The sequence below is a fragment of the Excalfactoria chinensis genome, chromosome 5 (assembly GCF_039878825.1).
Source record: "Excalfactoria chinensis isolate bCotChi1 chromosome 5, bCotChi1.hap2, whole genome shotgun sequence".
NCBI lineage: Eukaryota > Metazoa > Chordata > Aves > Galliformes > Phasianidae > Excalfactoria > Excalfactoria chinensis.
The window spans coordinates 30,678,379-30,704,166 of record NC_092829.1 but is presented as its reverse complement, the minus strand read 5'-3'; the positions used below and the strand labels follow the sequence as shown (position 1 = coordinate 30,704,166).

The following is a 25,788-nucleotide window of genomic DNA, read 5'->3' as shown; positions in this document are numbered from 1 at the left end:
GGCAACTTTTTAATCACAATGAATAATTCAACCCCAAAGCTTTCCAGGTCCATCCCCAGACACACATGAGCTCTTGTAACGTTATTAAAACTAGAAAGCTTTCCTTAGCCTGAAAGCTCAGAGAGAAGGGATTAAACATCAGAGAAGGGAACTGTGGGAGACATTTGTGTCACAGTCAAAAGCAAGAGAAGCTTTTATAAGCCATTCTGCAGCAGGTCCTAAGGAGCCAAGTAATACCCATGTTATTTTTCCTTAGTCAACAGATGCTAAAAAGTCAGCTCTGTTGCGAGGAGGAGATGTGTGTTTTGTTGTGCAAAACCATACATGCTAATCTGTTATTGGCAGAGGACAGAGCACTCCAGACAGGCAGGAAAGCGAGACAGAAATGAACAAACCAACAAACCATAAGCAACCACAGGGTATGAAAAAGCACAAGTAAGCCTTGGTTTCCTGGCACCTGAGCCAGTCCTCACACAAGCTGATGAAAAGACATGCTTTATTTTAGTAGCCTTTGATTGTTGCTAGTTCTGTAAGGAACAGGATGTGTCTTGTTTTCTGCTTTTAAAACACCACATACATCTAGAAGAATGTTACTAATGACGACATCCTGCACTCGTAAATTATCCTCATGGTTTCAGATGGATGTCATTTTTCTCTCAGTACTGCTTGTAAATATGCATGAATTTGACTATATGCTGTTAGCGAACTGCTACACTGCATTCCAGATGTGCTACTGCATTCTGTAGTGACAAAATGAGATTTCTGAAGGTAGTTTGTGTATCAGTTGAAATTTATGAAGAGTTTGGGGAGTTCTTGGAATGAAGGCTACAATAAAGGTCCATCATTTTTCCATCATTAACCTTTCTAGTCCTGCTACCCTGAATGAGTGCTCTATCCCAATGAAAGTGGTTAACAGAATAAATCCAACATGCACCTTCCAGGTCTCTCAGTAATTCCCTTTCCTCCATCTACCAAACCAAAAGCTCTGTGGCCTTTCTGTTGTAATTGAGCATAACAGCTTGGAGTTAGGTTAATTCTTACCCCCTCTGGGGGGTTCATCTCTAGTCACACCATCACACCTTTGAGCGTGACTGTGTGTAGGAATGCTAAGAATATGTCTCCTTTTCACAAACAAAGATGGCAAGGAAAAAGCACGTCCTTTTCACCAATGCCTGATGATAAATGAAAAGTGTCAGAAATGTAAATGAACTGTCTAAGTGTGTTGATAGGCTTTTGAAACTGGAAGTTTTTGCTTAGGAGTCCTGCCAACACTGCCAGACAAAGTCTTCCCCTGTCCCTAAGGCTTCCTGTATTCTCTTTACTCATTGCATTGCTATCCTTAGTAACCTGCTGCTGTGCAGTGTTAAGAAGGCTTCAGACTGAGATGGAAACACAGGATTTTCTTGCTTACCTATTCAGGAAAAAGGATGCTGTTAATGTCCTTTAATCCATGGATGTGGATTGGCCTGGACATGTTCAACTCACACTTTGTGTGTGTGCACATATATATTTATGTATGTTATAGCATATGGATGACCATGCTGGGCAACAGCTGTTCTCAGACACTGGTCTTGAAACAGCACCTCCTCAGGTACCAGTAAAACCCTTTGCATTCTGTAAGACATGTCAAGGGGAATACAGTAAAGAAACTCAATGGATATGTGCCCTGTGTGGATGCTACCTCATTTTCAGCAAGACTGCTAAAGTGGAAGTGGCAGTGCGTGCCTTAGCAGATGTTCAATGCTGAACTCTCAGAGCTCAGCCTGATGATAAGAATTGAAATAATTAGCATGGATTGTTAGAAGAATGTAATGTTACCTCTGGATATCTCGATTTTCACAGATGGGGGCCTTTGGGAGGCCTCACTTAAAAAATATTCCTTGACTTATGCCATGGGTGTCCAATGCTTTGGCTTGCTGGGGCCACACCGAGTGAAGAGGAACTGTCTTGAGACACATATCAAATATATAATTTAGTTAATGTATCTAAGTAGCAAAGCTTGTTTTTTTATTTATGTTTTACTTAAATGTAAACACAAATTGCAAAAAAAAAAAATGCAACAAAAACACAAAATTAGTTGGATGTGCAACCTTGTATTTCTGAAAATAATTCATCAGTGTCTGGTTCAGTGGCACTGGTTGCAATTCTTAGTGCGTTCTCAAGGTGCTTGTCAGAAATCTTTGGTGAAATATTACTCTTCCTGTGGTTCATCCTTTCAAACAGTTGCTTACAAATGTATGTACTGCCAGAAAGTGTATAAAGCGTGACTGTGAAGCATGGGATATTTCTGTCTTTTAAGATAGGTCTTATAAAAGTCTAGTAAAGAGACATAATCAAACTGCTCTTTGAGTCGAATGTCTGGTTGCAACTCCATACATTCCATTTGAAAATGTGTCGATAACGTATTTATGTCAAAAGGAAATGGAGCTGTGAATATGAAAAAAAAAAAAAAAAATTTTTTTTTTTGAAATCTGAAATTTATTCTCAAATTCTTGCTTTGAAACATAACACAGATAAGTTAATTCTCACCTTGAAGACACATGCTTAAGTCATCTAAATGAGTGGTCAAATGCACCAAGAATGCTGTACCTATCAGCCATTTTTCATCTTCAAGTTCTGGCACAAATTTTCCTTCTGGTTCCATAAACAATGAATTGATTTCATTTTGCAAATCTTTTTAGCATTTTATCCTGACTTATCCACCTTCCTTCAGAAAAGTAAATGAAGTCCCCATAATCAGCATCCATTCTTTTAAGGAACTCCTGGAACTGGCAATGATTCAGTCCCTTGGACTTTATGAAATTCATAGCCTTGATGACAATTTGCTTGATGTTATCCATTTTTAAAGCTTTTGCACATCAATTTTCTTGATGTCTGATGCAGTGATGTTTCATCAAAATGAGTTGCCAGTGGTAATTGCGTCATCTTCTGTTAATTTTAGAAGTTACTCTTTTTTACCAATCATCGTCGGGGCACCATCAATAGCTATACCAGATACGTTGTTGACAAGAGCTAACAGAAATTGCTTTAACATAACTTCTACTGCCTCATACAAGAGATTCAGTTGTGTCTTTTAATAGCACCAAAGAAACTATTTCTTCAGTGATTCATTATCAATACCTCTGATGAAAACGAAAACTTGTGCCGTATCTGTGGCATCAGTACTTCAATCTATTGCCAAGTCACAGTAATTGAAATTAGCAGCTTTCCTCTCCAGATTTCCTTTGACAGAAGTTCTTGTTTCTTCAGTGCACCTGGGTACAGTCTGGTGAGACTGATTTTAGAGCAATCTGGTTTTTACCAGCACGCATTGCATCCGCCACACCTTCCAAGCACTGATCAATAAACTCACCATCACTAAATGGTTTTGATTTTCTTTTTTTGCACTCAGATTTGCTACCACGTAACAAGCTTTTATAACAGAGTCCGTTTGAGTGTTAACTTTTAAAAAAAGATTGTGTTGAGATGACAAACATCTTTTCAGTTCCGCTGTTTTGTCTTTACGAAGCATTCCTTGATATGCATCGAATTTGGCAGCATGTTTTTGCAGATAATGTCTTTTCAAATTGTAATCTTTGAGAGCTGACACAATTTCCTTACAAATTAAGCATAGCGCCATGTTATTTGTCCTGACACTGCGCTGTTCTCAGCAAGCGGCACAAGCATGTGCCATGTGTAATACACGTGGGGTTTGATGTGACTGAGTGCATGCCATGGGCACAAAAAACTGCGCCCTCCCCTTCCCCTGGTTCCAGCAACAGTGCCAGTCGCACACCAGTGCTTTGATTGCTGCTGAGTGATGGGTGCACACCGGGGTGCTGCTGCCGCCATGATGGTGTGGGCCAGGGGGCGGCCACACTGCGAGACATGCCAGGCTGCACTGTGGGCCATGGGTTGGGCATGCCTGACTTCTGTACGTGGTCTGAACTGCCCCAGGTTCATCATCCAGCACAGCACAGAAACTATTGCACTCAGGCATTTTGTCTTAGGATCTGCAACTACTCAGCCCTTCGGCCTCTTTTGAAATGGGCTCCTTTTGTGCAACTACCTCAGAGTATGTCTCATATATGCCAACAGACACAGAGTGCGGAGTGTGGCTTGGAGCATCACTTTCTTTTGAAAGAGAAGAAAGAGGAGGAAAACAGCTCACTGATGGCATTGTACTCTGCAAGGCAGAAGACGACCTCATCCATTGCTGGATGGCATTTAAACCAGTGTTTTCCATCTGCTTTCCTGCTCAGACTTAAGTATAGAGGGAACTTTAAGGTCTTGCTGAGAAATAAACCCTAGCTCTTAGGGTATTTAACGGAGGGAAGAGTCATGGGTTGCAGTTTTTACTCCCAGAGCTGTTTATACATTTTAACCAGGGACTCGTTAGTGCAAAGTGGCATGGCTTAAGATGCTGAGAGGCTCATCTTATGTTTTAAATGAGCTGCCTTTTGATGAGCTGAAATCCTGGTGTGGATTCGACAGCTGAGCAGAAGTAGCGCCCAACCTGTCAGGTCCTGTTCGTCCCTCAGATTTGGCTTCATCCCCAAATGTCTGAACTGCTGTTACCGTTCGACTCTGCAGATGCCAGCTGGGTCACTCGCATCTCTAATGCCGAGTCCCCAGGAAGCAGCTGAAGCTCCGGGAGGCGTCTGCAACTGTCACAAGGTGCCACGCAGTGGAATCTGCGTGTACATGCAGCCTGCGCAGGGGCTTCTGCCTGAAGTGGGAACTGGTCTCAGGAAGCAAGCAGACTTATCTCCTTCAAAAGACAGAAACCCACTTGTTTGTCAGGCAAGAATAAAACCCTCTAAAATTCCAAACTCCAAGAACCTTCAACAAAGATGAGAGTTCTGCTTGGGGAATCAATGGATGCTAACAGGGTCCTGTTAGTTCATTGCTCCAGGGTGTGGTTTTCAGTTGAGAACTGCCTTGAAGAGCCATAGTACATTTTCTGTGGACTCATATCCAGTTGGAAAGCATACTTTTCCTCTTGCTTCTGTTGTTTTATTTAAGCTCAGTTGGCTTAATCCCATTGCAGTCAGGTTTATTTGATGTTTCTCCATTAGCTAAGTACTGCTGGGTGCTGAAGCACTGTACATTTTATGGCAAGGAGATGAAAACAGAGGAGCAGGTTGTCGTGTTAGTGGCATTCCCTGCAGTTGCTTTTTTGCTCCTGTTGAGCATTGTATTTTGCTGAGGAATTGTAGTCTTCTCTGACAAGAGAGAAGCACAACTGAGGACAGGGAAACCACTTTGACTTCATCAATATCCTTAAGCTCTCCAGCCTGCCCTTTTCTGCTTGATGCCTTGCTGTCCACACACCTCTCTGCCCTCAGGGAGGCTTCTCTTCTCCTCATTCTTGATGACAAAGCTCCTGTAGACAAACTGCAAACATCTCAGCATCGCTTCCACCTTGGGAAGGGCTATTTCAGTTGCTAGATGATCTGCTTAGAAAAGAAAACCAGATCTGATTTTAAGATTTCCATTTCAGGCAGTCTAACCTTGTGCTGTTCTGTTGCTTCTGGTGATTTTCTGAAGAAATCAGAATCACACTCAGTTTTTGTTTTCTTATTAATATTTGGGGGCATGTTGTTAGTAAGACTTATGGCTTCTTGAGAACGAAACTCACATGTGTGCATACATCCCAAGGAACCTGAACTGAGTCACTTTCTACACTGGCAGTATGTTGCTTAAGTTCTCAGGGAAGAAAAATGATAAATACTACAAAATCTAGAGGCAGTTCTGCTGCATTTGTTGGCTTTGTATCAGATTCAATGTTTGAGTTTAAGATATTGAATGCAGTTTTTAAAAATAAGGAATATTCTTGTGAAAACAATCAGAGATGTCTGGTAAGAAAATGGAATAGATCAGCCAATTTTCTATGAATCAGTCATAAATGCAGGTAGAAAGAGCCAGCGTTTACTGAATCAAGCACTAGTTATAGCAACGGAAACCTAGGATCTGCATGGGAGAACTGCTAATGAAGGAATTAGCCACAGGTTAAAAATATCAGTAATACAGATTCATATGTCTGTATCTAAGGTTAAGTAGAATGCAGCACTGTTAAGAATTGAAGAAATTACATTTGAATTGTAAGTTATGGGGTATTCGGTAAAGAATGGAGAGCTATGCTTGCAAGTAATCGTAGCAGCCAAATGATTCTGCTCATTCTCTGATACCTAATGCTAATGTCTTCAGTTCCACCCATTGATTTTTAAACCATGTATGTAAAAATAAACAGAGTTCTGCAGTGGAATTAGCGTGGTCATGGGCTGACTGCCTTCTCCACACCTTATTGGAAATTCCATGCTGTTGGAGTTAGCTAATTTACTTGTACTCAAGGCAACTGCTGGAGAGGTACAGAGATTGTTCTGGCCAGACCACAGTACGCATGAATAACCAGATGGTCATCGACCCTTAGAACTATAAAGCAGTCTGGCCTGTCCTCTAGCAACTGCTCCAGTGCTGCTCCCCGACAAATCTCTTGAAATCTCTAAGCAAGCTCTGCATTTCCATTGTCAATAACAGACATCTCACCAGATAAGATGTTCAGTGGACTGGAGACAAACACCCTCTTAGCTTTTGCAGTAATTAGTATTAAATTAAGTGTAGTTTTAAAGAGGAAGCGGGTGTCAGAAAGAGTAAAGTAATTTAGGATTGGCAGAAGGAGCAGGAAGGACAACCATTAATCCACATTATGTGAGATTCCAGTCTTCCCTGTAATCTGTGCTGGAAGGAGAATTCAGGTATTAAGACCATCGTACCTGCCACAGGCTTTAGGCTCTAGAATGCTGGTGTGGGACTGGCTGCATTGGCAGTATATTTACCACAGACAGCTCCGTCAGGCTGATTAGTTTCAGGTGCCTCTTCTGTGTCTGCTAAGAGAAATGGTAACATGCAAAGGAAATTCTTTCATATTTATTCTAAGCTGGATACAGCTACTGAAGTCTGACACCTGTATGTATTTGTGTTCATAATCTGCAGGAGAAAGTCTACAGTAGGCAGAAAGTTGTTTCATCGCGCTGAATATGGTATGAAAGGAAATCAGTACTAGTGCTAGCAAAATGTAACCCACATTGGTGCCAGGATCCAGACCTAGTGTGAAGCTATGATTGTTATGTTTGTTGCACTCTTCCCCTTTTAGGAAATACTACACAAAGAGAAATTAAAGGGTAGTATGACAATAGGAAAAAGACTCCTAGATGCCATGGTTTGACTGACTTGGTGTGTCAGCACAAGGATGAAAAATGAGCAGCAAGAACAGCTTCTTAGATGTCTCTGTCTGCTTCTTCAGACTTTTTAACTCCTCAAGGTCTGCCCAGCAACAGCCTAAGTCTTTTTGCAGAATTTTTGAGCTGAAGATGTTGAGGGCCATGAGGTGTTTTCCCCAGTCACTGCTCTGATGCTGACAGGGGCTATGGCTGGCAGAGCTCTGTGTGCATGCTGAGAAGTCACTGCGTGCAGTCATTTGCATTTAGAGCTGTTTTTAGCTGTAGAAGATACTCCTTGCATTCAAACAGCTCTCTTCGGAGCAACAGGGAATTCACCCTGCTGAGATGATGGTGCAGATGGAAATAACATTGCCACTACAGGTGCCTTTTGGCACTACTAACTGTGTTCTTTTCTTGTTTGCTCCACAGATCCTGTGTGGGAAGGAGATCCCCCGCTGGGTGAACCGCCTGGCCTACTTCAGCTCCTGTATCCCTTTCCTCCAGAGCTGCCTCCCCAAGGAGTGGCTGACCCCAGCAGCCCTGCAGAGCCACATCAGCCTTGGCTTGCACAAGGAGGAGCAGGGAGACACAACAGACGAGGAGTCTCCCTCCACCTCTGCCACCCCCTCAGCCTCAGGCACCTCACGAACCTGTAGACACACCAGGGTCTGAGCTGTGCCCTCTATCACCTCTAGTAACATTCTCCTCTCTCTTGTGCTGTTTCTTCCTCAGTCACCCTTTTGCACACCGTGGCTTCTCTCCTCTTTTTTCATCTGACAACACAGGGGAGGGAAGATCCCTACTACTGAGGAGGAGAAGCTTCAGACCCTTTTCAAAGGGCTGCTACTACAGTTGCTTGGCAAAATGATTGTGAACTCCAACACTGAGCTGAGGAGTGTGGCAACTATGCTGGACTCTCCTCCCAGGATCCCCGTGCTCCTCGATCCATGGAGAACTCTGCTCTCTCAGGCACGAGAGCTCATGCAGGAGCAGGGAGCATCATACTGTGATGTCCCTCCACTAGGACAGTTTTATCTTTTTATCTCTTCCCCCACCCTCTTGAGCCCAGCAGCCTCCTCTGTATTTTGGCTTGGGTTGCCACACGGCAAATTTCCTGCTTGCACCCAGTGAAGCAGGTAGAGCCAGAACTCAACCTCATCTCTTAGACCAGCAACAAGCTCCGCTCAGCCACATCCCTTTTGTAATTATCAGATTTCTAACTCACGTGAAGGAAATGAAAGGTGCTGATGTTCTTATAACCACCAGTTTTCATTATTCAAAGTTAAGAGCTCAAATGACTGTCCTGCTCTTGAAAATAATAACAAAGAGAACCCAGAAAATGAATGTCTTACCATGGCTTTTCTTTGGGGTAAAAATAAAAAGAAAAAAGAATGGCGCTAGTGCTTAGAGGCAGCTACTAAGTAGGTGCAGAGATGACTGTTGTCCATATTGGTGCTTTTTTGGCACAAACCCCTCTCTGTTCCCCTACTTCTAGGCAGTGTTCCTGGTTACCATTTTTTCCCTTTCCCCAGGCTGGAAATTTATCTCCTAGCTGACATTTACTGGCTGTTTTTGAGGGAAATGGCCCTTTGGAGCTGTAAGATGAGGGGAGGAAATCTACTGGAAAGATCAGTACTTCCTTCAGCTTTTTCTTCTGAGCCCATAAACATAAAACATGTCTCCTGAGCCACCCTAACCCAGACTATTGCAGAGCCAACCCAAGAAGGTAAAAAATAAGTGATGAACCTGTTTCCTCCTCCTCCCTTTCTGGAGGTGGAGGGGGAAAATGTGGGCCACATCAAGAAAGCATTGGATGACCCTTCCCATGCATGGGCCACCATTGTGCCTTCTGTTGTGTGCACTATTTCACTAGCATGAAAAACAGGCAGAGCTGGCTCTTTGGTCTCTCCAGGCAGGTTCTTGATACGAATCTGATTCTTGGATGTATTTCTGCTGATTCGATGGCTGATAAGAAAGCTGAGGAGGGTGAAAAGGACAGGTGTGCCAACCCTTCCACTCAATTACCTCACCAAGAGTTCAGAAGATGCAGGAGAGCATCATAGGGGAAATCCAAGCCTCTCTCCCCCTTGTAGCTCCTCTTGACCACACAAAGGAGGATAAAAAGGAACAGGCCTGGTGATGACAGGTGGTTGCTAATTTAGAGGTTGCTATGCTGTTCTCATCTCAACAGCTGCTCTCAAGTCAGGACTTTCCCCTCCATCCAGAAAGAACTGTAAGTCCTTCAGAGATGTTGTTTCCTTTTACTGGTTGCAGTAAGACCAAGAGCATGCCAAGTCCAACCAGCTGTTTCTTTAGCTCAGGTATATAGAATTGCATGCTCTCAGTGCTGAAGGTCCTGGCTACGATGCACATTGTGTCTGCACAGCCCGTGCTTCATATTTTGTGCATACCTCCAGTGAAAAAGCAGACTCTGGAGAGATGTACTGTATGGAAATAAAACTCATGGGATGGTCCACTCCACTACTTCCTGGAGTGATGCGTGTTTGGACAATGAGCCTTTTACAACGCGCCTCCCGTTTGCATCTTCTGAACAAATTGCTGCAAGTTCTGTACTGAACTAAAGTTATACTCCTTATTAACCTTGGCTACTCACAGCCAATACTGCACTGTGAGCAGTTCTACAGCTCCTGGTATCCAATCCAGCACCAGTCTTGATTACCCTGGCTTGTTCAGGGATGTTCAATAAGATTTCCATCATGTTTTCCATTCTGCTGCCCAGAAGCATTACACAATGTACTGTTGTGTGCTCTCTTCACCTGCAGTCATGGTCACTGTAACCTAAACCAGCAATGCAAGTTCCATTCGTCTGAAGTTCCCAGGGTGCCTGCCAATAGCCAGCAGCACAGTACGTGCAGTGAAGTTTAAAATCACTTTGTAGGTCCTTCTCGGGAGTTGAGTGAGAAAAGGCTTTCCCTGAGCTTTTGCATAGACCAGGGAAACTGCACTCAGAAATGCCTCATTCCTGATGTGACAAAAGCCAGCCAACCAGCACCCTCAGGTTTCCATTCTGCGCCTGAGCTCCAGATAAAACATCGTGTTACATTTAGGAGAGAACTATGGCTCCAATGGCACATTTCACAAGGAAAACCCTCTCACAGTATTTTACAAGATAAAATATTTAACTGGCTGTATTGTAACACGGACAAGAAAGCTGCACTCAACCTTCTTGGGGTCATGGATAAGTGCTTGAAGTATTGAGAGTAATGAACTGTTGGTGTCATAAAAACTAGATGTTTATCTACTTTCATGTTTGTCAGTCTTTTATGTAGGGGTCATAACAAGGAGGCACGCAACATCTATTGTAATTCAAAATGAGAATATATTCCACTCTTCTAAAAGGTTTCTCCTCACCCCTCTCTGTTCAAGGAGATTGAACAACAACAACAAGAACAAAGGGACACTGTGGAAATAAAATATATATTGCTGATAGCTTTATCTCTGTAACTTAACAGCATTTTAGATTATTAAAAATGAAAACGTTTTTAAAGTCTAATTTACTGCTCATCTCTGGCACAGCATGTTTGATTTAGGCACTCTTCTTATCCTTCTGAACACAAAATTATTGTTATTATCATGTAATTTTACAGCACTTGCATTTAGTTTTGTATTTACTTCCTCTTATTCTTTTGGATTGTAATATCCTGGGAAACCAGCAGTTACCAGTAACATCAGAAACCAGTAGTTATCAGTGGAAACAAAAGAGCAGTTTATAGTGACCAGAGCACTCAGTGGCACCAACACAGCCCCTCAACCCGAGACTTGTTGAGCCCTTTCAGAAGTTGGAACACGAGGGCGCCTTATCTGCATGTGGGAATCAGCAGCTGTGGATTATTTCTCTAACAGAGAGCAAATCGCACTCAGGTGAGAGAGCAATGACAGCACAATGCTGGTCAAAGTTCCTGGTCTCTCAGTGCCTCTTGCTTTCCCTAAATGTCCCTGATCTCAATTCAGCCACAGCCTTCCATACTTTGTTTTCTCATTTCTGTGGCTTCAAAGCTATCTCTCGTGAAGGCAAAGTCCCTCCTCCTTCCCCTGTACGCATTCAAAGGGAATTAACTGTATCTCAGCCTGATAACTCAGGGCCAAGCGTGGGTCGCTGCAGTTTTGCAGATGGTGCTTTAATACCACCACAACCACGCCGCAGCAACTCTGCACGGTCGCTGTGCTGGAATACGGAGCGAACTGGCACCCACGAGCGTGACGCCTTAATACAAAGACGCGGTACGTTTATACAACGCTAGGCAACGGGGGGCCGGCCCCAGAGCAGGCCTGAGCGGCATGCCGGCTCCGCGGAGCACAGCGGAACGCCGGGTCTGGGCTGCGCCGGCGGAGGGAGCGGTGTGGCGGGCGGCCCGGCGCCGGAAGCGGCAGCGACGGGCGTGCGGGGGGAACTCATGGAGCGGCTCCGCAAAGTGTGGCGGGGCCGCACGATGACCTTCGGAGTGCCGCTGCTGGTGAGCGGGGCGGTCGGGGAAGGGGGGTATGGCACAGGGGGTGCGGCAGGGCGGGGAAAAGTGCCGGGCGGTTACATTATGGACAAGCGTGGCCGTAGCTTTCCGGTAATAAGCGCATCCAGTTCGGTGGGGAGGCGCAGCTGGGGGCAGCACCTCCGGAGCCGAGCACAGTGCTGCTAAAAGATCAGCTGCAGCAGCAGAGGCGCTGAACGCGTGCACTGAAGTGCAGGAGCGCCTTTGTGACCTCCGAGCTGCGCTGAATTTGGTGGAGCTGACGGGGGAGGTCCTGCCGGAATCTTGTGTGCTGTACGTGTCTGTGCTAGACGGTATATTCTTCAGTGCTGCCGGACCTCAGCAACGCTGTGGTTTTTAAACTGTACTTGTTATTTAAATGAATTTCATGTCTTGCCTCCTTGCACCACAAATGTGAATGAAAAACCCCTGTAGCAACTCTTTAAAAAGACTCTGAGGTTAAAGAGGTGGTAACTCAGGTTAGGCTCTCGTAGCAAACATATATGCACACACATATATATATAAAGTATTCCTTCATTTTTAGTGTAATTTATCATCTTGATCCTTTTATTTCCCCTGTGTTCCTATGGGAGTTGTTAGAATATTGTAGTCTGGAAGGGATTTTCTTGGTTGATCCTTAAAACCTCAAACTGACAACAGCTTTGGCAGGAAAACGTGTCAGTCGCGGTGTTTGGTCACACTCTTTCCATGGATGGTAACGTTTCTTTGTGAGCACCAAGGAGTCTGCAGGGGATGGCATTTAGTCCTGCAGGAAGCCCTGAGCTGTGAGTGCTTTCTTTAACTCTGCATACGTGTCACTTGTTCTGTGCGGTGTGAAAGGGAGTGTGTGTGGAGAGAGCTGTGTCACCTGCTGTGGGGATGTCGGCACAGCTTGTGTGCTGCCAGCCGGGCAGCATGAGGGCTGCAGTGGGGGTGGTGACAGCTGTGTGGGTGCCAGGCTGGCTGCATGGATGTAGCTCTGAAGTTCACCATTAGGATGAAGGGCTGTGCTGTGGTGACTTAAGAGTCTTTGCCAGCTGCGTTGGCATCTCTTTCCTATCAGGATGTAAAATCTCTCCTTATCGTGTGAAGTCTGCTGTACACGAGCATTTTCAGCTACTTGGTTCTGTTCCAGGAGAGCTTCATCACTGCTTTAAAAAACATGGTAAAAACCATTAATTTGCATTCTCACAACACTTCACATTGTGTGTGTGTGGTTCTGCCTTTGGCTGATTCCAGGCATGAGTCTTTCATACCCTGTAAGCTGCAAAAGCCACGTGCAGCTGTGGTTCCAGTTCTCCTGTCAGCTTAGCATGGGGGAAATATGAATGTCTCAGTGTCTTTGCAGGCAGGAGCCACAGTCTGTGCTCATGTGGGGATTTCTGTTTCACACTTATTGAAGCATATTGCTCTGTACAGGCGGTATTCCGTATTTCAAGCTTGTAGCACATTTCAGAGTCCTTCATATCTGTAGGTGTGGATTTCCACATCTTTTGCTTTCTTCTTTTTCCCTTGTCATGCATTGACTGTGCGTTCACGAGTACTTTCTTTGTAGGTCTCTCCCTCTCTCTGGATCTGTGGTGTTTGGAGTGCTGCATGCAGTGTTGCCAAAAGATGTGGGCAGCCTGGAAAAGATCTGTTCTCTGAATAAATGTTTTCCTAAGATGTATTTCCCCCAGTGTTCACGTGTGCAGGCTGTCCTACATTGCCATCTATGTTGCTGCCTTGAGCAGTGCAGGTTTTCTTTGGTAGACGCTTTGTCCCAGGCACCAGAGGAGGTTGGGTAATGCTGTGGCCATGTGTTCATCACCCAGGAGGCCCACAGAGAAGCCCAGGCCATGTAATGAAACACTGGTCTCCCAGTCTTATTGACCTGCTCCGAAAACGTGTGTTTCCACTCATCAGGATGTGGATTTCTGTCTGTGGATTAGTTCCCTTCACTGGTGAAGTCTGGCTCAATTGGAAGCTGCAGCTCATGCTGTCTGTGTAAAAAAAAGTGTTGTTGAATTATCTTCTGGTAGCGTATGGAAAAGGATTACTGCAATCAGTACTTTTTGTTACTTCTAGATATGTCAGTGCTCTTGTTAACATCGTTCACATTGCTCGGGGTGGTGGTGGGGGGAATGCAGGGTTGGGGAATTGCAGGATTTTCATCAGCATCCATTACTTTGTGGAGCTTTGCAATGAGATGTGACGTATGCAGAACTGTCTGCTCATGTGTTTCTGAGCTCACCTTTTGAATCAGTGCCTTCAACTTTTCGATTCTGAATATTTGTGGAGTATTTTCCAGGTAAGTGTTAAACAAATAGGTGTTCCTTTCTACTTTTTGAACCTGTGAGTGCCCGAAATGGTAATTTCAGGAAGGAATCCAAATCTTGGCTTTTAGGAGCTTCTGGAAAAGGGCGGACATGGTATCTAGCAGCTGCAGCTTGGCCACCATGGCAAATCTGGTTTTCAGACAGCTGCAGCTGCTGGGTGAAGTTCCCGGGTCATCTGAGCAGCCCGAGCCATCAATGTGTGTAATGCAAAGTGACAGGGCTGTGGCTGAAAATGCCCTTTTTTGCTAATTGCTCAAACTGAGGAACATATGGCTTGCTGTCTCTTCTGAGTTGTTCTTAGGTTGGTTTCTACTTCATGCGTTTGCCGCGCTTTCCAACCTGTTATGAAATGGGCGTTTTAATAAACAAAGGTTTGGGTTTTTTTTTTCTTCCTAAGACACAGAATAGCAGCATTGCAAGTGACAGGTTGAGAGAGCTGGGGCTGTGCAGCTTGGAAAAGAGAAGGCTCCAGGGAGACTTGAGAGCAGCCTTTCAGTATCTAAAAGGGGCTGTAAGTAAGAAGGGGACAGACTCTTTAGCAGGGGCTGCTGTGATAGGACAAAGGGAAATGGTTTCAAACTAAAAGAGGAGAGATTTAGATTGAATATAAGGAAGAAGTTTTTTACAATACAGGTGGTGAAGCACTGACGTGGGTTGCCCAGAGAGGTGGTGGATGCCCCATCCCTGCAGACACTCAAGGTCAAGCTGGATGGGCACTGAGCACCATGATCGAGCTGTGGGTATTCCTGTTCGTTGCAGGGGAGTCGGACTATAGAAGGCTTTTAAGGGTTTCTTCCAAATGGTACAATTCTATGAGTCTAAGCACATGGACTGGTTTTGCTGTATTGCGGCCTGTAGACACCCATATTTACAACTGTCAAACGGACTGCTTTGAACATGCTCTACCTTGAGATGGTTAAGGCAGTACTTGGGCCAAGTGTAATACTCTGGAGTTCCACGCTGTGTAGCGCTGTGCAGGTCTGTGTTACCGGCTGGTTGTGACTGCCTCTGGTTTATGCCAAGTGCTGCCCCAGTTGTGGATGCAGCCATCTACTGGCATGTTTAATCTGTTTCTGGATGTAGTGCAGTTCATGAGCTCTAATGCACGCACTAAGTCAGAGCGCTCCCTTACTTGATTGTGCTCTTGAATCAAATTAAGGGATTTGTATTTTTGTTTCTCCTCTGATCCGAGCTGACAGTGATTCCCTTTGCAGTGATTCCAGTTGCAGACAAGATGAAAGGTGGACCCAGTTCTGCTCCCGCTGGGTGCGTGGTGAGGTCTCAGTCAGTTTCTAAGAGGATTCTGCTCCACTTCTTCCTCAGCAGCCCGTGCAGCACTGACTAACAACTCTTTTGAGTGGGAGCTGGCAGAGGAGGGCGCTTCAGGCTCGGCTGATTTTCCTGGCAGTGCAAAGCGCTGCTTTATTTAGGGAACAAATGGGAGACTTCAGTCCCCCGCGCTGCCAAATTGCTGTCTTTCATCAGCCCTGCACTGCATGCACGGCAGTTCTTTAGAAAGGAAACCCCCAAACCCTTTTGACTGTGATCACTGCAAACTAAAATAAAATCATTCATGGCTGCTCTAGTTTTGAAGCTCACGATGAATAGCTGGAGGCTTTTGAAGCAGCAGTCCTGAAGAAGAGGCTGAAAATTATCGTGTTTCTTCACCAGCGATATTTATCATAACATTTTCCTGCTTTCTTTACACCATAATCTGTTTTGCCAGCATTAATTAGTGTGATTTGATTCATGTAGGGCTCTGCAACAAATGTAATGTACCTTCGTGGTCTGCCTTTCACAGTCACTGCTGTAGCAGGGATGAGTCTCTCTAGCAACAGGGATGCTTATAACACCGCCAATTGCTGCAGCTGGAGAAATTGTTTCCTGTTATTGTTTTAGCCCAAGAGACTGAAAATGGCTCCAAAAAAGTAGGGATCTGTTCTTAACTGTATTCTTGTGCTGTTACAAGTCCTTGGTGAACATCTCGCTGTAACTGGTGACAAACACAAGCGTTATCCATCCTGTGACACAGTTCAAGTGATCAGCCTGGTGCCATCCATAACTAATTGCATAACATACTTCCCAACGGAGAAGTGAGCAAATAGCTTTTTTAAAAAGAATTGAAGAGAATTTTATGTCATTTTTTTACATAAGACATTTATTGAGGCTGCTGAGTGTATGTGACAGATGGTGCTCTTATGTCACATCCTATCTTTCGTTTTGTTTTGCAACACGCAAGTCTTCCATGCATGCATAATTGCATTACAACATTGTAGGGTGTGTTTTTGTGTGTGTGTGTGTGTGTTTGTGTAGTCACTGAAACATAAAGGAAAGATCCAGCACAAGTTCTTTGACAGGGGTTTGAGCTCACGGTGCTGCTGAGCTGCTCAACCCAATGTGTGCTGAGTGCTGCTTCAACAGTGTGTTTCCTGGTTTTACATCATAAGGTAAACTTCATGTGGAAAGGAGAGAGCACAGCATTTCATCACTCTGCTGAATGCTGAATTCATTCGAGTAATTAAGCAGGTTGTGTTCACTACATAATAAAGTTCGTGCTCTGTATCTGAAGCATGTAAAACTAAAAGTTCCCTCACAGAATGCTGGTGTATCTCAGCTTTCCAACTTGAGCAGTCTTCAGTTGCCCATGCATTTACAGTTTATGATTGAGTAATCTGTTTGACTGGAAAATCAGAATGGAGAAAAATGTACTTGATTTTCACTTTGTGTGGAGTTACGTTCCCAGTTATCAGTCTAACTGGAGTGTCACCTTGCATCTGACCTCATCAAAATGTTGCCAGCCTAATTGTTCTATTTGTATGGTATCCCGAATAGCTTCTGCTAGGATTTCCCCTGCGTCTCCTTTGTCTGGGCTGTGGTTGGAACGTACTGGACTTTGCTTTGCCCTTGACTTACACTGAGCAAATTAATTCATTGTAATGCCTTTTTATCTTGCAAGGAACGTAGAGATTATCCCCATTTTATAAATTGCAAAACTAGAAATGAGAGTGAGAAATATGGAGCATGCAAAGCCAGCAAGCTAAGAACGCTGCTGAAATTTGTAATGTCTTACCCCACTTCGGATTGGTTTGCCTGCCAAATCTAGATCTATCATTGTTTGCGTGTCTGTATTCTTCCCTTTAAATACAATTATATGAACATAGTGAGGACATCTTCCCTCATAGTACAAAAGAGAAGGACATTACTTAAGCCAAGGCCAATACTTCCACTCAACACGCTGTCTGCCTCTAGGTACTTTGTTACCTTTAATGCTATAACAATTGCACAAACTCATTGATACTTTCTTGTACTGGCATTGCTGCTTTTATTGACTTTTGAATGCAGTGAAAAAATATATAATTAACTAAAGAGCTGCCCATTGAATCAACAGGGTTGGAAAGGATCTGATGTTTTATCAAAAGAGAAATTGATCATCGCAGTACTGGAAGTTTATGGCATCTGTATTGGGAATGGCTCTTAAGCAATGCGTCCAGCTTGCCAGGCTGGTGGTTTTGCATATGCTGTATGAAGAGCAAAAGGAAACCAGAATGCAAGTGTGGTTTTTGCCCCAGTAGCAGCATAAAGATGTTGTAAGATTACAGTTTCAGGCCAGAACCTGTCTTAAGGAGAAGGCATGTGTGTATCAACTTCTTTATCATGTGTATAACTGCAGACATGAAATTAATGTATAATAGATGACTGCCGTCAAACAAGTGAAACAGTGTGGTGAGGCCAAATGAGAGTAGCACATGATTTATTCTATGCAGCAGCTGTCTGCCTTACTTCCACTAGCTACTTAACAGAGCTTTAGATTAAGCTCGCCCCCCAACCCCCGAAACATTTGCTTCATAGTTGAACGTGCCTTTGTTCATATTACATCTCATAACAGTATACTTCATGCAGTTTTGTTGTCAGGCTAATCTTGAAGTGATGCTGCAAGAATTTCTGCTTTCTCCCTAGTTAAACGTGTCATACACTGGTGCATCTGCTTGGGCTTCCTCACAACCACTCTGATACCACAACCATCAAGGGCTGTTTGTAACTATAAACTTGGCTACAGAACTGCTGATTTCTTTTGTTAGGACATGACATTTGTTAACTCATAGGCTCATTAGAACTTAAAGAATATCAGCTAATGAAATTTTCTGCTGAGATGTGAGCCATATTAAGATTCATTTACTGTCTGTTCCTTGAGACTTTCAGCTTATGGTGTGAAGATAGCAAATCATCGGCTGACATACCTGATACGGCTGAATAAGTCTTAAAGCATTTTCAGATTCTATTTAACCATTTTGGATGCTTTTATTTTCTGTTGCCTGTTACTTGTTCTTACCAGAATATTTATACATAAAGAAAATATTCTTTATATTAATACTTCCTTCTCTGTTGTATGTACAGGTGAACAGGATTAATGCTTTGAGCTACAAGTACGGGGCTGTCCCATTTGTGGTAGGCCTCTGGAAGTCATATGCTGTCCCATAGGGATTTTCTTAACAACTTTTTGACACTGTAACAATGTGATATAAACATCCAGATCATAAAACTTTGCTCTCTGTGTTTCTGTATTGGTATGTGGAATGTTCTTCACAACACCTAAATGTTTAGTTGTTGTACCGAGGGACCTGGTTCGGTAGGAAATATTGGTGATGGTTGGACTGGATGATCTCGGAGATCTTTTCCAACCTTGGTGATTCTGTGGTTCTTTTTTTGTGATGTTCCTAACACACACTTTCATTGTGTTGTTTTTCAGCTCTACCTTGTTGGGGGATCTTTTGGACTCCGTGAGTTTGCTCAGATAAGATATGATGTCCACAAGCTACATGGCAAGGTACTTCAAGTGGTTTTCTCTTCATTTCATTTTGCAAATGTGCTGACTCATAAAAGATAGTTTGCTAGGACAAGCAAAATATTTGTATTAGGTATTATTATATGCTCTTAGGCAGCAAGCAGTGTAGATAATAGAGGCTGAGATAATAGCAAATCTGTTTGCCAGCTATGGAAAGTGATCAACGAATAGTTCGGTTCCTGCTGTTGTTTGTAAGTGGCAATTATGAATCTGGAGGAAGGAAGTGAAGCACATCAGGAAGGAGGTTATTAAAAAGATTTTGTATCTAATTTCGACTAAACGACTTCATATTTTAAAAGGTGCACCAAAGAAAGTTGCTACCCACTGGTTGAGACTGCCCATGGCCCCATTCAGCCTGGCCTAGTGTGCATTCAGGGCTGAGGTGCTTTGTTATATGCAAGCCTGCCATTGCAATGCAGAGGATCATTCTGGTCCAAGAGCTGCTGACTCGCAGAAAGTGTGAAGCTTCTTTTAATGTTTTTATAGTACTTCATATAAAAAGTGTCTGTGTGAGACTCCAGACACCGTGCATAAGGGGTTCATTACAGAATTTGTAATGTGAGTGGGAGTGGGCTTGCGGTAAATTTCTACTGTAAAATCTTTCAGATCCTCACCTGTTCAAGGTTTGGAGACCCTCGTGTTTTGCCTTAGACAATTGTTGTGGGCCAACTGAATTACTTAAGTTCTTATTCATTGCTTCCTGCATGCATGCCTGGCTATGGCCTGTGGAGCACCATGCAGGCTGCTCAGTCTCTTAGTTGACGTAGCCCATAAGACAGGGGAGAAGAACCTTAGTGCTCTGGTTACTTTTTCCAGTCCTAGGCTTTCAGGGCTAGTTGTAGCATTCAAGTTTTGCTCCAGTCAGGTGGGGATCACAGGAGGGGGGAGAAGTTGTCTGTTGTTCTTGTCAGTTTCTTAGTCAGATCTGTACTCCGTAAGTTACATTGGACCTCCATTAACTGAACAGTGACCGCAGCACAGAGTAAAAAGGCAGTAATAGTTATGCTTATTCAGATCTATGAGGCTCTGTGTCTCAGCATTTATAACCAAGGGAAGCATCATTGAATTAGACAGCAGTACATGAAAGCTCTGAGGGGAAGCTCCTGAACCCTGGAGTTCTCTGACAAGCTAAAAGAGGACATCTGGATTCTGCTCCAGCCTCTATTACTTAAGGCTGCAGCATCTCTTTTGTGTTTTCTTTTCATCGAGATTTTGTGTTTGAATAGATGAAATTTACATAAAGAACAGTGTAGTATTAGCTGCAATCTAGCAACACTAACTTCAGGCTACTAATTACAGTGAGACAAATGGAAGTGATGTGTTCCATTAGTTTCTGTTTCTATGTCCATGAAGATAGAGTTAAGAACCATTCTAATTCAGTAACTGTGAGAGCATGAGGAATTAGTATGTAGTCTTCTCTCTTTTTTGGTTAAAATACTTGCAAATTAAAATACGTGTAACTCAGGTGAATAACAATAATCTGTGTAATTTATAAATGCTATTAAAAATCCTGATGGTCATAAGATCTGTCGCTGGTTGAGACATCTTTTGTTAGAGTAGAATGTTTTTCTTATGTAACACACAGAAGTCCTTAACAGAAAAAGGGAAGAGTGCACTCTTGGGGAGCTGGACAGTTGTATACAAATTGATGTAGGCAATAACATGAATGGAATATTTTTTTGTTGCTCGTCTGGAATAAAAACCTTACTTAAATAACACTTCTTCTATATGGAGCTCAGTAGGCTTTCACAGAATTTAAATTAATGAAGCCTCATAGCCTTGCTGTCAGACATGGCAGGTTTATTATCTCCGTGTTACTGCTGAAAAAATGGAGGTTGTGGAAAGTTAAGCAACCCATCTAGATATAGGGTAGGGTTTGTAATACCTGAGTGCCTGTTTTTTCTGGTTGTGTATTAAGGATGTGCAAATTATGGTATATCGCTTATTACAAGCATGACTGCTGAACTTGTGTTCTTGCTATTTCTGCTGCTAGATAGACAGGACTTAGACGGCTCAGCTGATGCATTAGGATTGGAACAGAAACAGAGCTGCATAAGGAGAGGGGCTAGCAGCAAGGACAGCTATTCTGTCCTTTTAGAATAGCATCCTTGGATATCAGGGCATTGTTCACGTCTATCTCTTTCAACAGAAAGAAAGCTCATTGGGTATACCTTGATTTTACCTGGAATACCAAGACCAGCTGTATTCTGCAAGCATGCTGAGCAGTCTGCATTTAAATAAACTTGTGCCGAGATGCTTATTGATGTAAATGCCTTTTATGCTAGACAGAATCAAGGATTTCTCCATCATCTGTTGTTGCCAAAATAGCCATTAATGCAAGTTAGGTAATTGCTTCTTTTCTGGGAAGAGCTTATGTAAATTGCAGTTGGATATGGAAAACCAGATATGCTTATGGGAAAACCACCTTGAATTAGTGGAGAAGCAACGGGCAGCTTTGTGTAGGCATGTTTCCAAGCACTTTCATTCTCAAAAGGAAAACTAAGCCCTGATTTTTGTCTTACTTTAATGTTGCACGTGTAGTTGAACAGAGACACCTTTAAAAGAGAAAATGTGACTTCTATTTAATATACAGAAAAATGTTTCAAGTACATAACATTTTAAAAAAAATGTATTTATTTACCATGTGCCCAATTTGTCATTCAAGGCATGATTAGAGACGTGCTAATTCAGATCTAATTTTGGATATAAGAATCTTGGACAGAAGTAATGGACAAGCGATCTGTACTGTTGGCTGCTAGTTACTGTGAACAGCTGAAGAGCTGCAACTACTTGGGGAAGTCCAGGCTTTCAGGCCCACAGCAAAACCTTTTTGACTAATAAAACAGGGTTTTTAAACTCTGATACAGCTTTGTTGAGGAGGTGTTAGTGGGAGGCAGGTTCTCAGTGTGAGGAGATAGCACCAAGCAAATTCCTTCAGGGTACGTGCAGCAAGAGCACTTGCAGGTAAGCTGGAATCTTGAGGTCAGGAAGCAAAGCATCAATTGATTTTCAAGTCTGCGAAGAGTTCCTACCATGCATTGTGCAAGAGTGCATCACTGTACTGACCTTTTCAGTGGTTGTAAGATATGTAGATCCTGGTTTGCTCCTCTTTTCCTTTTCTCCCAAGCAAAGTGAGTGCACTCCAGAAGTAGAATGCTAAGAGATTGCCTCAGTAATGTTTTACTGAGATTTAAATGACTGCAAAAGGCAGTTAGCGAATGTTAGCGAGTCTCACTTTCTCTGTGAAAGGAAGGTAATTAACGCTGCTCTACTTTATGTAGGGAATAGGCAACTTAATTAAGTCAAATAGAATTATTTGAATTCAAATGAGTATTTAAAAAAACATTTCCTCAGGTGAGATCCATTAGTTCAAGTGTTTTGGGTCAGGGTGAAATAGTGCGGGCAGAAATGGGAGCAGAGAAACATCCTGTTTCCATTAAGGCCTTGTATCAGATGGGTATGCAACTGGCAATTGCCTCAGGAAGGTCCAGTAAATCAGCCCAGCATTTGCTAATTGCTGGGGGTGGACAGTCAACAAGGGGTATCTGCCTATTAGAATGCTTTTGTGTTGCAGTCAAAAACATTCCTCTGCTTCCGATGTGCACTGAGTGTTGTTGGAAAGCACTGGTCATGACAACTGCAGCAGCTTGATATTCATATGAGGCTGCAATACATGCCCAAAAAGGGGAGTAAATCTGTGAGTGATTGGACAAGGCTGTGCTGCTGGCTGGCACATCCATGTTGCTGCTGTTATACAGACCGGCTCATATGTGTATACAGGAATTGCAGGCAGACCCATGCCCCAAATTGCTGCCACTAAAACTGCCTGTTGGCTATTGCTTCTGTTTGATGGAGCCGTGCTTGAAATCGTATTACAGCTCAGTGTTCCCAGACTACAGAACTCTGGCTAAAATTTGACTGACTTCACCATTGTAAAAGAGTAATCTGACCAGGCGAGGTCATTGCAATTGGACTGAATGGGAGAAGCACAAGGTTTGTTCTAACAATAACTGATGGGCATGACTCTATGGCTGCCAGCCCCGGTCGTTCCTTACACTCAGTTGTCTTCTATTTTCTGCAGACTTTCAGCTTGATTTTGTTCCAAACGTGTATAGACTCATCCTTTGGACTTCCAGGTGTGCCAGAACCTCCTTCCAGTGTTAAGGTCAAATTAAATTAGCGCTGCTAGTACTTAAAATAGTCTAAATTGGATTATTTGTATAATTAGAGTTATGTAAGTGAAATTAAAACATTCAGTATCTGCTCAGCTAAATCTAAATGTATGATTGTGATGCTGTGCATTGTCTGGGATTCACCTTGCTCATGTTTCCACTGTCTTGAATGCGGAGCCTAGTTTGGGAGCTATCCAGGCAGCCCAATGTAGATGGTTTGAGCCAGGAATGCCTCTATGATATGCTTCTTTTCCTTATTCAAATAAGTGCTTGAAAATGATGTTCTTGTTTGACTGCGGGAAAAAGCAGAGAGATTAAGCTCAAAACGTTGTTATTACCACATTCTAGTGAGATGTGCCATCCCTAGCCTGGCAATATATTTAGTTTGACGGGTAAATAGTAGGTGAGATAAACATTTGTGTAATTTCAACTGTGGAAGGCTTAGATCCAATTTTGAACACGTATCTTACTGCCTCTAGAAATACCCATCTCTATTCAGTTGACTGTAGCAGAAGCCCAGACATTGTGCATGCTTCAAATCAGAAGCCTGCCCTTACAGTTCTTTCCCTGGAGCCTCGTGCCTTCCTTCAGAAGGAATGCTAATTTGATCCACTGGTGGCCTTTGAAGTATAAGGGGATTAAGGAGAGTTGCCTTTTCTGCTCCCACGATGTCATAGGAGGTAGCATTAAATAGAACCTGTTGGATGCAAGTGTGAACAAAACCAGATCAAAACCTCTTTAATCAAGGTTCCATTAATTGTTCTGGATGGGGTAGGTGTCTTTTCTAAATCTATCATCAAGGAAACATGGAATCATTTTAGGGTCTGTCGCTGGGCTTGGTGGAGTAATTAAGTCTTCTCAGCAAGCTTTTGGCTAACGTTTATTTACTTAGCAATGCACCTTTATGCATTTGATTGGTTTTGGTAAGCTACTGACACAAGCAGTGTGTCAAGGGATCGATGCAGATGATTCTGTATTTATTTTTACTTAAGTGGGTTGGGTTGGCCTGAGTCACACACCTAACGAGGACAAACTTTAACTGTTTTCCTTGTGTAAGTTGGTTTAAGTGATTTTCAAAGAGTGAAGTCATTAATGAATCTTGGTCCTAGGTCCTCCAGAAATTAAGAAAATAATGCACTGAAACCTCTGATGCTTTAGAGGCCCTGGCAGGCATACATTTATGGCTGCTTGTAGGGAGGAAAAAATAATCTGTCAGTCATTTCTCGTTATGTAATGGGGCACTTTTTGCTAAATTAAAGTAAACCTTGCTTTCAAGCATGGCCTGCTTAGTGGAGGGTTTTAGAACTGGATGTTAAGTGAAGCAGCCTGGTTCATTTTGGCAGGGGGATTTGAAGCTTGTTACATCTTTTGCCTGTGGTTCAGAATCGTCCAAGGCAGTAATTTCTGCCTTGCAATATGGCACAGAAATGAAAGGTAGCAGAGCTGCATTGTGGTGGTACCAGATGTTCAGACATCAGTTTTCTGTTGTTTCGGTTCAGTGCAGAGGGACTGTATGGAAATAAGCTGTCTATCTGTGCTATTCTTGGAAATCTTTGAGGTTCAGCTGCTAGCATTGGATTCGTGTATTTTGCATCGACTACAGGAGAAATTAATCAATTTTGCTGCAGCTCAGATTACTTTCCCACTTCATCTCTAAACAGTGTTTACTGAATTTGCTATGCCAGACGGATATGTAAATTTTCATTCTTCAGACATCCTTTCCATTTAGCATTTTAACCACTCAGAAGCCAAATATGTATCCAGTCCCGAGTTTGATAAGATTTTTGTCTCTGCATCCAGAGGCTGATTCTGTGTGCATGCTTTCAGATGGTTTTCAGTCACCTATACCCACTGCTTATTGCCACCACTGACAGCTAAAAGCACTGTAGGACAGCCTGGAGATAACCTATGGCCCATACCTGACCTTTTACATAATCCCTACCAAGTTGAAGGAAAATGAGACTCTGGTGAAGGGAGCCTAGTCCTAGTGGTACCAGGAGACCTATGAACACCAAAAGACTTCTGCTATTAACCTGAGCTATATGTGGGCTCTCAGAATCACAATATGGTTGTTGAAAGTTGGAACAGTCTTGGGATATGATGATACTAATATTAATTGGTAATACTCATTTTTTTTCCCCATCATCCATGCTAGATGTTTGCTATGCTACACCTTTTTGTAAGGATACCTTAATGAGCTTTGCTGAATGAGAAATGGCTTGTCTCTTTAAGAAGCAGAAAGGTGATATGTTTTTAGTGCAGATTGGAAATAATTGATTTAAAGATTCACGGGCTTAGTATCTGACTAGATCCGAAGTTGTGATTCCTCTGTTCTGTGGCTGCCTGGATGTTTATTACTGCTGCCCTGAAGGTCCTGCATGTGCTTAATATTCTGCTTTAGGCCAAACTCTCTGGTACCAGGGGTTTTATAGTGCTGTATAGCTTGGCATTTGCAGAGTATATAGAAAATCTTTTAGGCTTGGTTAAATATATTCCTTGATCTATATTAGGTGAGATGTGATCTCCATTAAGTGAACTGATGAGTACAGCCTCCAAGGCTTCGTACAGAATGACTGCAGAACTAGGGATGCTTTCTGGTACCTTCTGGTTTGGTCAGCACATCTTCACCCAGGGTGCGGAAAGGAGTTTAAAGGCACATTTCATTTCTCTGGGGAAACTCCTCTGCCTTTGCTGTTGTCGCTCTGTAGCTACTGTTGCTCTAATTGCTCCCCACTGTGAATTTTCCTGCTAGGCGATTTATACATC

General features: G+C 43.1%; 2 protein-coding genes across 2 annotated transcripts in view; both read left to right on the top strand.

Moving 5' to 3' along the window:
* Positions 1 to 10,714, top strand: part of LOC140253617 (deubiquitinase DESI2-like) — a 50,529-nt gene extending 39,815 nt beyond the window's left edge. Inside the window, exon 5 of the mRNA XM_072339318.1 lies at positions 7,632 to 10,714. Coding sequence (XP_072195419.1) covers positions 7,632 to 7,874 — 243 coding nt within the window. The 3' untranslated portion in view covers positions 7,875 to 10,714. The remainder of the gene's footprint in view (positions 1 to 7,631) is intronic.
* A 772-nt stretch (positions 10,715 to 11,486) lies between these two features.
* Positions 11,487 to 25,788, top strand: part of COX16 (cytochrome c oxidase assembly factor COX16) — a 40,907-nt gene continuing 26,605 nt past the window's right edge. The window contains exons 1-2 of the mRNA XM_072337317.1: positions 11,487 to 11,677; positions 18,755 to 18,832. Coding sequence (XP_072193418.1) covers positions 11,618 to 11,677; positions 18,755 to 18,832 — 138 coding nt within the window. The 5' untranslated portion in view covers positions 11,487 to 11,617. The remainder of the gene's footprint in view (positions 11,678 to 18,754; positions 18,833 to 25,788) is intronic.